Source organism: Penaeus vannamei, chromosome 20 (assembly GCF_042767895.1).
Source record: "Penaeus vannamei isolate JL-2024 chromosome 20, ASM4276789v1, whole genome shotgun sequence".
Classification (NCBI taxonomy): Eukaryota; Metazoa; Arthropoda; class Malacostraca; order Decapoda; family Penaeidae; genus Penaeus; species Penaeus vannamei.
Window position 1 is genome coordinate 5,948,973 of NC_091568.1, and position 17,178 is coordinate 5,966,150.

At 42.8% G+C, this 17,178-nt stretch overlaps 1 protein-coding gene across 50 annotated transcripts in view; it reads left to right on the forward strand.

Annotated features, from left to right (window-relative positions):
- LOC113811463 (ankyrin-2) overlaps nucleotides 1–17,178 on the forward strand; it is a gene marked incomplete in the record, with an annotated part of 172,420 nt that overhangs the window by 152,831 nt on the left and 2,411 nt on the right. For 35 of the 50 annotated variants that reach the window (XM_070134798.1, XM_070134802.1, XM_070134826.1 and 32 more), the window contains 5 exon segments: nucleotides 1,221–1,262; nucleotides 1,880–3,562; nucleotides 3,834–5,342; nucleotides 7,319–14,770; nucleotides 15,209–15,253. In XM_070134798.1, the coding sequence (XP_069990899.1) occupies nucleotides 1,221–1,262; nucleotides 1,880–3,562; nucleotides 3,834–5,342; nucleotides 7,319–14,770; nucleotides 15,209–15,253 (10,731 nt within the window). 50 annotated transcript variants of the gene reach the window in all.

Consider the following 17,178-nt stretch of genomic DNA (forward strand, 5'->3'; position numbering starts at 1 on the left):
TGTGTGTGTGTGTGTGTTTATATATATATATATATATATATGTATATATATATATATATATATATATATATATATATATATATATATATATATGTGTGTGTGTGTGTGTGTGTGTGTGTGTGTAATATATATATATATATATATATATATATATATATATATATATATATATATATATATATATATATATATATATATATATATATATATATATATGATATACATGATATATATGTAATATATATTTGTGTGTGTGTGTGTGTATGTGTATATATATATACATACATTTATTTATCATTTATATTAAAATATCATTGTTTTTTGTATACATATATATCTGCATGTATACATGTATTCAAACATACATCCATGCACATATGTACATAATGTACGTGCCTATACACAATTGCATATATGTGTGTGTGTGTTTGTATGTGTATGCACTAGAGTATGTATATGAAAACTGACAGACAAATGTTTAAGTGAGATATACAATATCTGAACATTCTTAGTGCTTTAAGAAATGTTATAGGTTAAGAATTCTTTAATGATGCATAGAACACAGGGAATGAAAATGTTATATCATATTTAAGTTTGAAAGGAATTTCTGTTTAAGCAAGATTTACAAGTGGGAAAAAGTGTATTGCATTTATTTACCAGTGGGTAAACATTTAAAGAAACACTTTATTTGGCCATTAATACTTTGATGACTAGGTACATCAGAGTATATATTTGTTTTGTATTAAAGAATTTTTCTTTTTTCTTTTTTTTTTTCTTTCACATTCTCACTTTTTGAAGGTTTAAACCTTTCCTCTTTCATCATCATTAAATTGTGATGTACATGTAACAGGATGGTTTTCTAAGTATCGGTTTGCCTTTTGATATGTATTTTCTTTGTTAATATTTTTTTGTTTTTATCGTTTTCCTTTTTTTTGCAAACCCATTTTCTCATTCTGGTAGCACTAGAAAGTAGTCATAACCACCTATTCATTACTCAGAAGATCCACAAGGGAGTTCCCGGGTGTGTACTAACGACCCATCTTTATTCCGACTTTCTCTTTCTGCCGTAAAGCCAGTATCGCTCTTGACACGACGAAGAAGAACCAAATGGCCTTTTGAATCCCCCTCCTTTTCTCCCTTGAAGAAGAAGAGGCAGTTGTCTGGATAATCAGTGGTTGACTTTGAATAGGACTTTAATGCTAGACCTATTTTCCTTCTAGCCTCCTCCGGACTCCCCACTCCGGGCACCAAGGCAGGCTCAGGTATCTAGATTTTCTCCTCTCATGCATGGGCCTCATTCACCCATCTCTATCTACCCTCCATCTCCCTCTTTCCATTTGTGAGCAGTATCATATGCTCTTGCCTCCTAACCCTTTATCTTGTCTCTTCAGTGTTATGTCTTCTTCCCTTGTGGTCATGTGGACCTGAAACCTTCCACCTCACCTGACCTTTCACCAACACCTGGTCCTCTTGTCCCTCTAGCTGTGTACTCTCCGTGGATGTCTTGTCACAGTCTCTTCAGCAGCAAGTTGAGCTGAGTTACTCTCACCACTGATTGCCTGTCGTTTGTTTGATTCTACTTTTAGTTACAACTCTTTGAAGTACTGGATATACAAAGAGAAAAGAAAGATTGTTACTATTCCTTGGTTCCAATTATGATTCAGTTGCCTTGGCATGGTGGCGTGGCATGTCCTGATCAGAAGGACATAAGAACGCCAAGCCGTAGCTCCCTCCGCTTGCTTACTAACTGTCGTATGGAGTCCTCACATGTAACCACACTACCCAGACTGCCCTATTCCATGTGTGGCGCTGCTAACATGCATGACTGCCGCTAATGGATGCTCAAGCTGCTCACCAACTTGGTTATCTCTCCCCCTAGCACACGGCAAGAGTAAGCTAACAGAGGCAGATCTGGCCGTGCTGGAAAGTATGGTGATAGCCCAGGAGGCAGAGGTGGAAGAAATGGCTTTCGCCCACGATCAAGCAGAAGCTCAAGCTAAGGCACAAGAAGAGCAGTTACGTAAGAAAGGACAACAGCAGAAACCAAAGGTTAAAGGTCAGAAGAAGCAGGATCAAGCAAAAGGTCAGTTACAACAAGGTAAAGTTGAAGAACAAGCACTGCTCGATAAAGCACAAGCTCAGATCCATCAAGAGAAAATCAAAGGCCAACTAAAAGACAAGAAAAGTGCACAACCAGAGGTCAAGAATGAGACACAATCAAAAGCAGGTCAAGTTCAACAAAGTCAAGAGGGTCAAAAACTTCCAAGTAATGTTGAAAGCCTGATTCAGCCAACACAAACACAGCAGGTTCAGCTAGGAGGCCTGGCACAATCAACACAAGGACAAGTTGAGAGCCTGATTCAGCCAACACAATTCCAAAGTCAGGCACAACAAGTCCAAGTAGAAAGCCTGATTCAGCCAACACAAGTCAAAGGTCAGGCCCAACAAGTCCAAGTAGAAAGCCTGATTCAGCCAACACAAGTCAAAGGTCAGGCTCAACAAGTCCAAGTAGGAAGCCTGATTCAGCCAACACAAGTCAAAGGTCAGGCTCAACAAGTCCAAGTAGGAAGCCTGATTCAGCCAACACAAGTCAAAGGTCAGGCAGAAATTCAATTCGAAAACCTGTCACAGCCACCATTAATGAAAAGCCAGGCCCAAAGTCAGGCAGAAACAAAAGATCAAATGCAGCAAGGTCAGGTAGAATACATCTTACAACAAACGTCAGGATTAGTTCAACAGCCTCAAACTGGAGAGGCAATACAAGGACAGGTTGGACTAACCCAGCAACTGAGAGTAAATGGCCACCAACAACAAATTCAGACACAAGTTCAGAGAGAAGGCCAGAGTCCACAAGATAAAGTACAAGCTCTGATACAGAGCCAAGGTCAAGTACAGACATTAAAACAGCAAGAGACACCAAGTAAACAGATACAACCTGAAACAACAACTAAGATTCAGCAGTCGACCACCAGAGTCGTGTCTCCAGGGAAAGGCCATGCCCCCACTTTGGCCTCTGCGGCTACACCCGCTGGCCAAACGAAACAACAGCAATTTGGTGACTTGACAAAACGTGTAGCAGATGTGGCCTCTACAATGGCCTCAACCCTGGAGAGCATAACAGCCGTAGCAGAAGGCCTGGAGGGTAGTCATCTGTCCAGCGATGAAGGAGAGGAACAACTGATGCTAATGAGGGATTCCCCTCGATGGGAAGATGAAGAAATTCAAGCTGAAGAAACAGATGAACCAAGAGCCATCAAGGCTGAAATCAAACTACTAGTTAAAACTACTGAAGTAGGAAAAGAGTCAATTGAGATAAGAAGCATTCGTGAGTTTGTAGAATCTGATGAAAAGAATCTGTCTGGATTTGGAGGTATTGTACCATCACCAGTTCCAGAGGCAGGGCGTGTAACTCCCCAGGGTGACCGGGTGTATACTCTACAAAGAGGCAGCCCCAGTGCACGTACCCCCAGCCCCAGGTTTGTTCGTCAGCAACAGTCATCCCCTGTGTCATCGTACATTCAACCTACGCACGACGAGTTTGATCTCATGGCTCAAGTGCGAGGTAAGGCAGGCTTTTAGCTTGCTGCTCTCTAGTACTTGTGCTGCTTCTTAGCGATCTTTTTATGTGTGACTTGCATATTTAACCAAACTAAAACTCTGAGGAATGTATTTGACAAACTAACCAGTAATAAATTCAAGAGGCGTGGCTACACACCATTAGCCTTGCTCTGATATATTGAAACGAAGGCTAAGACAAAAGTGAAAGGCTTGGGCCTGTTGATGATGCTTCTAATCTCCAGGCTTTACAGACCTTCTTCCCTCATGTGTTTCAGACGGTGTCCTTCATGGTGGTTGTCCTGAAGCACAAGGCATGGACTGGGAGGGGAAAAGTGTAGACAGCATGTATACTGAAACTGTGGTGCAGGCTAGAATCTCCATGCTCCCTGCGGTGGACACCAGCGAGGGTGTCGCCCCTACCTCCTCTCCTACCACTACCCTTCCCTGCGCCACTCCTCAACCCTCAACTTCCCCTCACACGGACTTGACCTTCCAAACCTACGACCTGACACAACGGCCTCCCTATTCCCACCTAAACCTGGAACCTTCCCATCTGCATGAATCTCATCTTGTCGAACCTCAGAGTTTCGACATATCTCCATCTTCTGTCACTAAATTATCTGATCCTCTCTTCTTAGAAAAAGGCTTTACAAGTGCTACTGAAGGTCTTTCCAAACTTGTAACCTCTCCCTCAGCTGCTTCTTTGCAGTCTGAAAGTGTTGCTCCATATACTGGAACTGATGACATGGCAGCTGCCAGTGTCACTTATAATACAAGTAGTGCTGTGTTGTCTATAGGTCCAGTTTCGCCCACTGAAGACTCCAGTGAGGACCACGCGGAGATTGATCGCACAAGTACTGAACTTTCTCCAGACAGTGTAAGGTTTGAGCAAGATATGTTAGAGACAAGGACCGAGGATGAGGCCCCAGATTTAGATGATGATATGATGGCAGGGTCTCCTGTGTTAGGACCAGAGTTAAGTGAAAGAGTATTTTCTGTGGAAGCCACAGAAGATACAGACATCACAACACCCATGGAAATGCGTGACTCACACACAGAGCGAGATGCTACTGCTTCAAACTTGGAATCTGTAGATGATAAAGAAGGCACTGAGGGAAAGTCAGATCTCAAAGACCAGTGCTGGGATACTGAAGATAATATCACATGTTTAGCCCAAGAAACAGCTGAAATTCACAGTAGAGTAATAAAACTCCAAGAAAAGGTTCAGGCTCAAGAAATTGACCGAACTACAGCCAAGTCAGAGGCCGAATTAATACTCAATACAGTAGCAGACATAAGAGAGGCTGTTAGTAATGGGAAAGGTGAATCAGATGAACAGAAGAGCAAAATGGCACAAGATATACTTGACAGTATATCATCTATATCAGATACCGTTGCTAAGATAATACAGAACCTCACTCCATCAGATGTAGAAACTTCATCTCTCTTAATGAAGGGAGAAACTGGAGTGACAAAGACTGAATCCACAGTAATAGAAGCCGGTTCACCTGAAGAAGGCAGCCCTTCTGACTCAAATATACGTGATCAAACCTTTTCTGATCTCTTGGATTCAGACGACATCAATCGCGAAAGCTTAGAGGATGAGTTTGAAAAGTTGGCTGCTGAGATGAGCCTCTCTCCAAAGGCAGAAGAGGCACTTGTACATAAACCAGAAGCCACCATGACAACTGTTCCTTCTGATGCCATAACTTACCCTGTCTCTTCTTCTATTATTTATCCCTCCAAAACTCCTGATGCCTTACAGGCCACACAACGGGAACCAGGTATGGAACTCGCTTGTGGTTCTTTTGTAGTCCATCACCCATCATACTGACAGGCTCTTATCCTAACACATCTTTTTAATGATAGGTTTTGTTGTACATATCCATTGTTTTCAGAATTCCTTCAAACCATTTGTCATGTTTGTTTTGAATGTTTCATAAATATATTTGTATATTTTATAAGCTGAAAAGATATGGGCATTTCATTTCACAGCTGAGGATGATACATCTAGACAACACGATGTCCAGTTAACAATGGTATCTGGTGTAACCCATCAAGCGGGTGGGGAAGCTAAGCTTGATGAACTTGAGGAGAAAGGTTGTTTTACATCTTCACCAAACAGAGTTTCTGCAACTCACTTAGCCAAATCAGTTGAATCTAAAAGTGATGAAAAAGATAGTGAGCTTAAACATTTCAATAAGCCTACGGATATTTCTGAAGCCGAAGGCATAATTGACACTTTCAACACTATTGGGGAGGCAAGTGTAGATGAGGCATCTGAAGATAGCATTGGGGATGTTGTTGTCCGTCGAGCCTCAAGTAGGAGTGGCCCACGCCCCACCACCTTCCCATTGTGCCTCCTGCAGCCAGAAGTTGTGGGCTCCTCTCCAGAAGCTCAGCAATATTTCCGGCAGCAGCAGGAGGTACTGGAGGAGATGGGACGCCAGGGTTCCTTACATATGGATGTAACTGACTTGAGAGCATTAACTTCACCAGAGAGTCTGGCTGGTGGTAATGAATTTGAGGATAACGAGGCAGAGGACTCGAGCCGGGAGACTAGAAGCAATCTCCGAAAGCTTGTCAAATCATCTTCAAGTTATGAAAACCTTTATGATGGTGCGGACCTACAGGCCGCCAGCAGTGAAGATACCCCAACCACTTCACAGCTGACAAGCTCCCTCGGAGATCCTTTCAGTACCAAGACACATCTCCCCCCAGAAATGTGTTCCAGTTTTGAGAACTTGTACATGAAGGCCAGAGAGGCTGATGAGAAACTTGTTCATGAGGCTAATTTGCTTGCTGGAGAAATCCTGGATGAGGCAGTGCAAGAGGCAGTACAGGAAGGTGTGGATTCTTCCACTTCTCTCAGCCCAGCTACTTTGCACGCCTCTTCAGGCACTCATTCTCAGCAAGTAAATGATGACTCTGAACTACAAGTCTGTCAGCATGAAGACACAATAAAATCTGGTACAGCAGGTATTTTGGTGATGTAGCAGCAGCCACTGCTTTTCCAAGGGCACAAATCTAGGCTGCTGTCTTTTCAGTTTGTGTGGTGTGATGCTAACCATTTTGAGAATCAGGTATTGCCTAGAGGTCTTTCACTAAAGGAGTGACTAATGATTTGTGTTTTATAGTTGTGTGAATATTAACATTAATTGATTTCTTTCAGATAACAAGTGACGGCATGTACTATGTTGTGTAGTAGCTTGTGTTGGGTCCAGGGATGCCATTTGCTCACGACATCGTTTTGTATTAGCTTTTATACAATGAGCATCTCAAGATGTGAGGACTAGAATCCGTCCTCTTTCTGCTTTTAACAAAATTCATAAATGTGTCCTGTCCTTTGGATTTATATGGCATTTGTTAGTGGCCTGGTATTGGTCAAATGTGGCCTATTAATGACATTGTAGTCAAAATACCAGGCTTTATAATCTGATAGTATGGGGGTCCAGTCAACACCATTTCCTCATCTATGAACATATTTCATGTTCAGTTTAGGTCGAAGTAGCCAGGCACAAACAAATGTAGGACAATTGGTAAGTAGTAGGTTTTTTGATTGTGTAGACTTATAATATGCACGTTGGACGAATGATGTGTAAGTGTGGAGGGTGGGTGGGTTCTGTTAAGGATCATGAGTTCCCACATACCTTGAATGAATGAGCCAGCCCAGTTTGGCAGCATGTGGTATGAGTGAGACCTGTGCCATAACAAGTGTGTGTGACGTTTACTAATAGTGTGCTACTAACTCTTGTTCTAGATGTGGGAGTGGTGTTTACAGAGCGTAAAGAGTATGGGGGCGGGGTGAAGCCATCTGCAGAGACGACAGGCGGACACTCGCACATATCACCTTCACCTGTTCCTCATCCTTCCCAATCCTCATCCCTTACCACAGACCAAAAGAAAACCCCAAGCACTAAACCAGTATCTCAAGAGGAGGGGCAGCGACCCCCCGATGAGAGTACTATTCCAAGTCGACCAACAAGACGGCATGAACGAACATTTTCTCAAGCAAGTAATATATACACGGGAGCCATTCCAACTGAGACCAAACAAGAAGGAAAGAAAGGAGATAAAGAAACTATTCCAGAAGAAGCAGATGGTGTTAGTGAAACCATTAAACCATACTCAGAAAGAAAACAGTTTTGGGAGAGTGTTACAGGCCAATCATTTGAAGCCAAAGGTACTCAGTTGATCAAGGCAGAAACTGAAAGTGACACTGACACAACAGGCACAGATGGCACTGTAGTGGAGCAACGGATCCCAGATAAGAAACCATCTGTAGGAGAAAGTTCAGATTCAGAAGCCGAATATTTAGCTCATAGGGAGAAGCCAGCCTTTTATGAAAATCAAGCATTCATAGGCACAGAGAAGATTGATGTTCCCAAGGAGGGTGATAGAGACGGAGCTGTAAGTCCATTTGAAGTTCGACGAAGGGCGGAAAGTCAAGACTTGCCCTCACCTGAAGATATAGCATTTAAGGATGTGTCTTCCAAGAGAGCACTCTTTGAAAAGGAAATCAAAAGACAGTCCATGGAGATTGAGGAAAGTCAGTCATGGAAACGGTCATCAAAAGAGTATGATGAGACAGTTGTCATTTCTGAGGAGTCAGCATCCAGCACACTTCAGAAGAAGGAAGAAAGGAAACAAACATTGGAGGAAACAGTGGAGAGTGAAAAGGATCTCTCTAAAATGAAGAAAGAAACTAGGGAGGATATTGTATCAAAAACAGATGTTGAGAAAGTCGAGAGTGAGCAGAAGAAGGATAAAGTTAGCAAGAAAGATGATGTATCTGAAATTACAGAATCCTCAAAGTTACTCAAAGAAAAAATGCAAGTGAAGGAGAAAAAATCGTTATCTGAAGTTAGTACTGCTGATAGCAGGGTAGTAACTCAGACTGATTTGTTATCAGAAAAGAAAGAAAAAGAAAGCACAGAGAAAGCAGGAAAAGTAAGCATGGTTGACAAGAAGGTGGTATCCCAAACAGATATTTCTAAAGAAAAAATAGAGAAAGAAGTTTTAGAGAAAGCTGAGGAAATAATCCACGAGAGTAGAGAGAATGAGGGTGCAATTTTATCAAGAACAGTATCCAAATCAGAAGAGAAAGCAGAAAGTTTATCAGAAGCCAGAGAGACAATCCAGACAAGGTCCACTGAAGATCAGGATACCTCTCGAGATGAGATCACTGAAGAAGATATGACAAGAACTGAGGAAACGTCAGAAGAGGAGGCTGATGAATTGATGACAAAAGAAAAAGTAACTGTAAATGTGACAGAGGAGACTCGACAACTTGGAGACACTCATGAGACTGTAGTGCGAGAGACAACCACCACACGAGATGGTGAGCAGGAACAGAGAATCATTAAAGAGACTAAAACCCAGCAGACTGTGATGGCTGATGGCTCCACAGTCAAGACCACTTCAATTACCACCTTCACAACACAATTGGACACGAAAGAGACTGACGAGTTTCCTGAGAAAGGTAAAATAAAAAAGGAAATATTTACAAAGGAGATGGCTGATGAACCATCTGCATCCATACCTGAAGAGAAGGATGTATATAAAACCATGACGGCAAAAGAGAAATCTGAAGCCTTTGTAGAACAACGCATGAAGTCAGACATATTTTCACAAGAGCTTTCTTCCTCAGCAGAGGATCAGAGCCCTGAACACAAGGTCATTACTCCAAAGGAAACTGGAGCCCCAGTCTCTTTACAAGCAAAGACTGCTGAACATCCACTTACTAGCCCAATTAGAGTACCAGAGGAGAGTGTCCAGGAAATTGTATGGGAAGTATCTCAGGAGAGGTCAGAAACGGTGTTATCTGAGACTGTAGAAGACATTCCATCACATCAACCCATCGAATCTCACCAGGTGAAGGAAATTCCACGAGAGGAGCAGAAGAAGCCAGCAAAACCACGCAGGAAATCATCTGGCGCTACTGAAGGTAGATTGAGTGAAGAAGAGGCACGAAAACTTGCCATAGAAATTGTTGAAGAAGTGAAAATGGAAGCTGTTAAAAGATCACCTATTGCACCACCAGCAGAAGAATTTGGAGAAAGGGATGGAGCTGCAAAACCTCCATTTCCAAGACCTAGTCCAGAATCAGCCTTTACAGAAGAAACAACCACAAAAATTGAAAAATACATACAAGAACAGTTAGGAGATGATGTTGATGAGAAACAGCTCAAGCTAATTGAATCTGTAACTGCCAGAAAAACGGAGATGTTGCACAGGAAGATGATTGGAAGTGAATACCAGCATAGTATGGAAATTACCGATGAAGATCTGCGATCCAGTGGAGCTGAACTGTCACCCATTGAACACCAAATGGAGAGGCTCCGCCAAATGACTGAAGAGGATGATACCCAGCGATATGCCAGAGAACCTTCTGAGGCAGATGAGAGTGAGAGCTCTATAATTATTCACGAGACTGCAGATGACGTCATGTCAAGTGAGTATGATCAGGCAAACCAAATGATCACAAAGACATTAGATGCTTTGAAAACTGCAGAACTGGGAAAGGTGGAAAGGCCAATAGATACAATAAAAGAAGTGCCAGAGACAACTGTTCTTACAGCTGTTACAGAAACAAGAGATGTGACAGTTGCAGAGAAAACTGATTTTGCTAAATTGACCAAGCAAGAGGTCCAAGAGACTGCTAGACAGCTGGTTAAGGAGGTAACGGAGAAAGCCCAGGAATCAGAAGCAGTGAGGCAGGCATCTCTAACTGCAGCAGAACTCCGTCAAGGTTCTGGAAGTCGGGAGCACAGTCGTACCCCAAGCCCAAAGCCAGGTTCTCGAAAAGGTTCTTGGATGGATGACGAGGATCTACGACGTGAATTCCGTAGAGATTATGAAGACAAAAAAAAAATGTTCAAAGAGGAAATGACATCTGATAAAGATGTTTTCGGGGAAGGGTCTGCAAAAGAATCAAAGGAAATGAAGGTATCACAACAAAAGAGTAGTGATAGAGAAGTTCACATGGAGTCTAGCATGACAGAGAGCATGGAAGAGTCGAGCACAGTTGAAAGTGTACGTTCTATAGAAGGTAAAATCAGAGCTGAGGTCATTACATCTGTAGTGAAGGAAGTCAAGGAAGTTGAGACGGAAAAAAAGGAAGAAGTAGTTATGAGAAAAAAGGGTCATGTTGAAGAGTTCAATCGAAGATCAGGTACAGATTTTGACGCTTACTCTAGTTCTGGAGAAAGCCACTACTTCACAGCAGCTGAAGGCACTTCTGACAGCCGCACTGGAAGCAGACCATGTTCATCTGATGTGGAAGCACTCATTTCCGAGCGGACCACAGGCACCTCTGAATATGATACTGCACTCACTTCACAAGATGCTTCACAATATTCATCATATTCAACTTCCTCTCAAGATTATCGTACAGCAGCCAGCTCTATAAGTTCTAGAGACTCAATGAAATCCATTGATTCTGAGAGTTCTGGCCATCTTGCTAGCTTTGAACTAAGTGAAGCTTCAGAAACCTTAGTACCTTCTGCAGCAGAGTTAGAGAAAGATATGGATCTTCTTGACCAAGATGCGGCTGAGGAAGAGATCTCTCATTCCCATCATACTGTCATCCCACAATTAACAATTCAATCTGACACACCAAAATCTGAGGATGCACCAGGATCCTTTGAAGTAGAATCTGATGAAGCTGACTTTGAACAAGATGGTAAAGATACTGATAGTTATACTACATCTAAAATGAAAAGATCTATTGAAATGACATTTTATCCAGAACCCAAACCCCTAAGCACAGATAAGAAAGGTAGTGTAACAGAAAGTGTAGCTTCAAGTTTAGAAGAGAGTACTGTTTCAGAGGTTTCTATGGCCACTGTGGTAGAACAGGATAAAAGCATGCAGGGATCTACCACCACAGACTCTAACATGACAGCATCAAGTGTGTCAGAGCAGATGATGTCATCAGTCGAAGGTCAGGATTTTGATCATCAGGTAACTTGCACAGACAGTGGAGTTTTGACAACAGATACAGGTGATGGAGACATGACCTTGCATTCTGTTACCATTACTGCAACATCAGTTCCACCTTCAACAGATGACCAGAGTACAGCTTCAATGTGTACTCAGGTGACATCTGAAACCCGTGCTCAAGTAGAATTAACAGAAAGTGAGCAGTTTTTTCGCGCTAATGGACCCACTGAAGTAGATTATGTACCTGAGTACGACGATGAGGAAGTACGAGGTGCGCGGCCAGCTGTAGCCCCTACTGTACCTGCTTTTCAAGAAGCTGCAGGAGCTATAGCTGGCCCTTCAGAGGGCCCACAGAAAGTTGTCATTGTTGAAGAATGTTACGAAACCGAAGCCGATCAAGAATATGGCCAAATGATGAGAGAGAGTGAATACTCTGAACTAGCAGAGGCTGAGCTTCAGTATTCCCTAGATGAACAACCTGAAGCAGAGATGAGTAGTATGTTAGTGATTGAAGAGCCAATTGAACGGCCAAGAACACCTGAACCTGGTTTTATACCCTCATCCCGTCCTACTTCTATGATCATCCAATCTCCTGAAGAACCTGAAGAATTCACTGAAGTAGATAAAAGGTTTAGTGCTGTATTTTCTACTACTTATGAAGAGAGAGATGAAGGTAGTCGCTCATCAGTTTCAGAAATGATGAGTATAGATGTACCAGACATAACTGTCACAGAGCATACCTTACCTATGCCGAGTCAGTATTGTTATCCAGATCTTGAACGTGAGGAGGACTTTCCCGAGTGTCGAGCACTAGCGGAAGCAGAAGACCGAGGACCGGATATTCCAGCTACTCCGGGATCTCAGGAATCTGCATCCACTTGTGCTTCACGCAAGTCGTCCTCGACTGACTCGGAGCAAGGGAGAGAGTATTGCTTGGATGACATGGCACATGGCCCATCATTTGGGTCTTTTGAAATGGTGGAGGCTGACGAAATTGATGATTTTTCAGAATATGAACGAACATTATACATGCATGAAGAGCGCATGATGGAAATGTCACAAATCAAGGAAGAAGATGAAGAAGAAGTAGAAGAGGAGAGGCGTCTTAGTAGCTCTCCAATACCAATTCCAACACAGTTAAAGGCTGTGAAGATTGACAATTCTAACACTCCCAGCGAATCTCAGGCTAGTGATGAGACAGAAGAAACAGATGAGACAGGTGATCCAACTATTGAAGAACAGAGAAGGTGGCTAGAGCTACAGTTTGAGGAGAGTGATGCAGCTAACTATGAATACCAGCAAACTGGCTTCATAGAACATGTATACTCTGGTCCCCTTGAGGATATTGAAGAAGAAAGGGAAGATGCAGAGCGGAGAGATCTTTCACACATCACAAAGAACTCCTCACTCTCATCAACGCCAGAATATGATGTTCTGGCTGGTAGGAAATTTTTCACCCGCAGTGGAGAGCACGATGATGTTTCCATGACTTCCCTCCAGGAATTTGAAAATCTTGAACAACAAGTTGCTGTTGAAGCTATAGCAAGGAGAGCTAGTTCAGGTTCTCAGGAATCTTTAAATGGCAAGAGACCTGAGAGTAAGAGTGGACATGGGGATGATATATCTGTGGGGTCTTTTGCATCACTCCAAGAATTTGAACGTCTAGAAAAAGAATGTTTAATTGTCGAACAAATAGAGAGGAAAGCTCAGGAAGAAGCAGCAATGCTTTCAGAGATAGAAGAAGGGCATGAAAGCCAAATGTCAGAATCTGAAAGTTGTGAGACGCTCTCTGAGCCAGGACGTGCTTCAGTTGAGGGTGAGGAGTATGACCAGAGATTGTTTGAAATAGACGAAATTATACGCCAGGCACAAGATAATGTAGAGAAGTTTGATAAAAGTAAGGCTGAATATGAAGGTGTGAGATTACAAGATATTGTGAGTGTAGATGGATCCGGTTCAGGCAGCAGCCATGCTGATCGCACACCAAGTGTAGGTCGTGAAGAAGGCGATGCAGACTCTTTAGAGGAGGCTCAACTGCCAGAATTAGATCTTGATCAGACTGGTGTTACGAGTGTAGGAAGCTCAGCTAAGCAGGATACCATGAGCATGAGTGCAGACAGTATTGAAGCAGCTCCCAGGCATAAGGTACCTCGTGAAACAAGTCAGGATTCTTTAGAAAAGGCAGAAGCTCGTTCTTCTGACCCCATGACTACTAGTGTAGATAGTATTGAATTTGTGAGTCGTCAGGATCTAATGACTACTAGTACGGACTCTATAGAGGGCCGGAGAAGACGTCCAGATGCAATGAGTGCATCCACAGATTCCATTGAACCCAGCAGGCGTGACATCATGGCCACCAGTATAGATAGTCTAGGCAGGGATGATTCTAGTGGTAGAGATGCAGATATCAGTTCAGGAAGTGAACAAGTGAGGCCTCTGCCCAGGGATGGTGGAGTGATGGAGTGCAGTCTGGAGTCTTTGGAACCCACTTCCTCCCAGGCCACTCATGCAACTTATCAGTATGATACAGACTCTATTATGTCAGGCTCCTTCACTAGTGGATGCTCCAACACCCTTGTTGCATCAACAGATGATTTTCCAGATATGATGACCTCTTCCATGTACCTTCCAGAAGGTGAATTGCCACCAGAAAGTGAAGAGCAATATATTAGATATATGCAGGCCAGTGGTGGCACAGCAACTGAAATAGTCCAACCGTCAAGTGAGGAAGGTTACTCTCATACTGTCACACGTGTAGTTAGACTACCACCAGAGGCAAAACAAATAACCTTTACAGGACCGGATGCTCAAAAGAAAATGGAAGAATACATGCAAAGTTTTAATGCTGGAGAACATACCACCCAGGAGGAAGCAGTAGATGCTCAGGGCAATGTCCATATCCGTCGTGTAACACAAAAACGTATAGTAACAGATCCAAAGGAAACAAAAGAACATGGATTTTCTGTGGCAGATCCAAGTGTAGAGGAGGTAGAAACCCGTGATGAACACGGTAATGTAACACGTATTGTGAAACGAACTGTTGTCACCACACATACAGTTGAGGTCGATCTCGATACTGGTGAACCAATAGTGCAGCCTCCTCCCACCACGGTCTCCTCCTCCCCAGCCACTTCCTTCTCCTCCCGTATTCCTCGTCCAGTGACCAGTCCTCCTCTAGCCTCCCGGTCACCCCCTCCTGGTCCGCCCCCTGGGTCGCGCGGCCCCCGTGAGCCCGTCCTCCCCTCCCTGGAGCCCAACACAGTCTCAGGTACAGCGTCCCAAGCGTCACTGTGTTGCACCGCCCGCCGGGTGTGTCCCCGCACTCTGCACTCCTCCAGCCTTAGTTCTCTTTCAGCATGCTGTGTCCGCATGACGTCACGCCAACCATCAGCCCTTAGTGCTCATTTTGTTATCGTCTGTAATTAGTTTTATCTTTAAACTGCAGTATTTTGTCATCTAGAACCTTCATTTATTTGGTTTCCTTTCATCTACAAGCATATTGATGATGTATATGACTCTCGTAGATCAGTGGGGCTTAAGTATATCACATATTTTTATTATTATTATTTCCCATCTGTCATTGTGTATATAGCGCTATAATAAGTGTCCCTTAATGTATGAGAAGTCGGTAATTTGCTGCACTGTTGAGTTGGCGATGCGGTCCAGCGCTTGACTAACGAGTCTCTCTCTCTGCCTCGCTCACCAGACGTTGTGCAGCCGGACAGTGGAGCGGGGGCGCGGCAGGCGCCAGGTTATAAAATCTCTTTGTGTGCTTTTGCATTTCTGCTCGTGCCCTGGTTGTCTCCATCCATACCCTTGGTGTCGTTGTTGTGTATTACTACTACTTAACTTACGTTGCAGTTGTGGAAGTGGTGGCCTTACCCTTTGCATGAGTGGCACCAGGAGGGGAAGATTTTTTCCAGTTGAGTCAAAAGGCAAGAGTGGGGAGCCCCTTGTGGTAGTATGGAGGGGATGGTGCTGGCTCACACTCACACCTTCTGGGAGGGCCCACCCCCTTATGTGTCATGTGGTGGCGGTGGGCTGTCATTCTCCTGGTGCCAGTGTTTTGATAATGAGCAGAGTAGTAGCGGAGGTTCCTGGCTGCTGGGGCGGGCCACTAACACGGTGGTGGGGAACCCGCTCTCATGCCATGGCCAGGAGGAGATTTGTTGCTGTTGGAATTCCTCACCGCCTGCCTACTGTTCGAGTTTATCTTAATTGCCGTGTTTGTCACTCACCTCCAACCGATGCAGCTTGTGATCGAGTAAAAGAACAGTATGCAGGAGTGACGAGATACCAAGGGTTACATTTCTCACACTCCATCCTTACCCAGCACCGAACGCGGGCACAGGAATCGTACGTTTTCCGCAACCGTACGATGAGGCATCAAACCAGTCAGACGGAATTCAGTCTTTAAAGCGACAGTAACGGGAAGAGGAACATTTCAAAGAAAATTATGATAGTGCCCGCGTTTATTTTGGTTTACTTATATGTATAATTATTTTGTATTTCTTTTTTTCCGTATTTTACTAATGGTGTGGTATGGTTTTATATTTAGTGTGCATTTGCACTTATTATTTACTTATTTATGTCTTTTATTTCCCTTAGTTAAAACAAACATTGAGAGGCATGTTTCTTTATGTAATGTATTGTGATTAGTTTCAAAGACATTAATTCATTCCTTGCAAAATTTAGTTGATTATATGCATGCTGGGAGTTGGAGTTGTTGTTATTATTACTGTACCTTAGTGTCCATGTTTGACTTTGTTTAACATAACTTTGGACTCTCAGTGACGTTTTTTAAGTCCATTCAATTGTATAATGATTTGTCTTTTAAGTCCATGCATTTGTATAATGATTTACGATATCTTACAAGCACTTACAGTCCACGCAACATATATTCCCTTGCCATTGCAAACATGATTACCACTTGTGTTACATACAAATAAGAAGTGCTTTGTTCTCACTGTCAAGGTGTTTTCCAAGTGTAACTTTTGAGTCAGAGAGTGGCTTTGCAGGAGGTTCTGAGACTAAACAGGGCACAGATCATGCAAATCCTGGGTATCCATTTGGTAACCTCATATGGCTCTGTTCCTGGCAGAAGCAAGAAAATACCTCCTTCCCAACACCCTCCTCTCAGTTGGCAGAGTTATCCATTCTTCATTTTTCGTTTCTTTTTTGTTCTTTTTCTTTCATTTCCTTATCATTTCCGATCACTCAAAACAGTATCGCCTTTTCTTTCGAGGATGTAATATTACACATTTTGATTATATCTTTTAATAGTCTTTTTCCCCGGCTCACTTCATTCTTGCTGTTTTTTTATTGCATACCTCAGAACTTTGTAAAAGTATATAATGTTATCCATTTTTTGCATTTATTTATGTTCATGTAGTAATTTAAATGCCATTATTCGCTATTCAGCAACTACACATATTCGCTTTCATGAGACACGGGGTAGCAGATTTTACCTCGGCAGAATATCAGTGTTGATATCCATTTGCAGATAAAAGAGAGTAGCAAACAAAAAAGTAAAAGGTAATGAAGATATATCTGAAGGAGTAAAACTAAAAGTGATCATAGTTTTACCTGGATAAGTAATGTCTTTACCTAGAATTCATAGCTGATACTTGTTTCCACTTAAGACAACGCGCCAATGTGTTGGAAGAAGAATTTGAA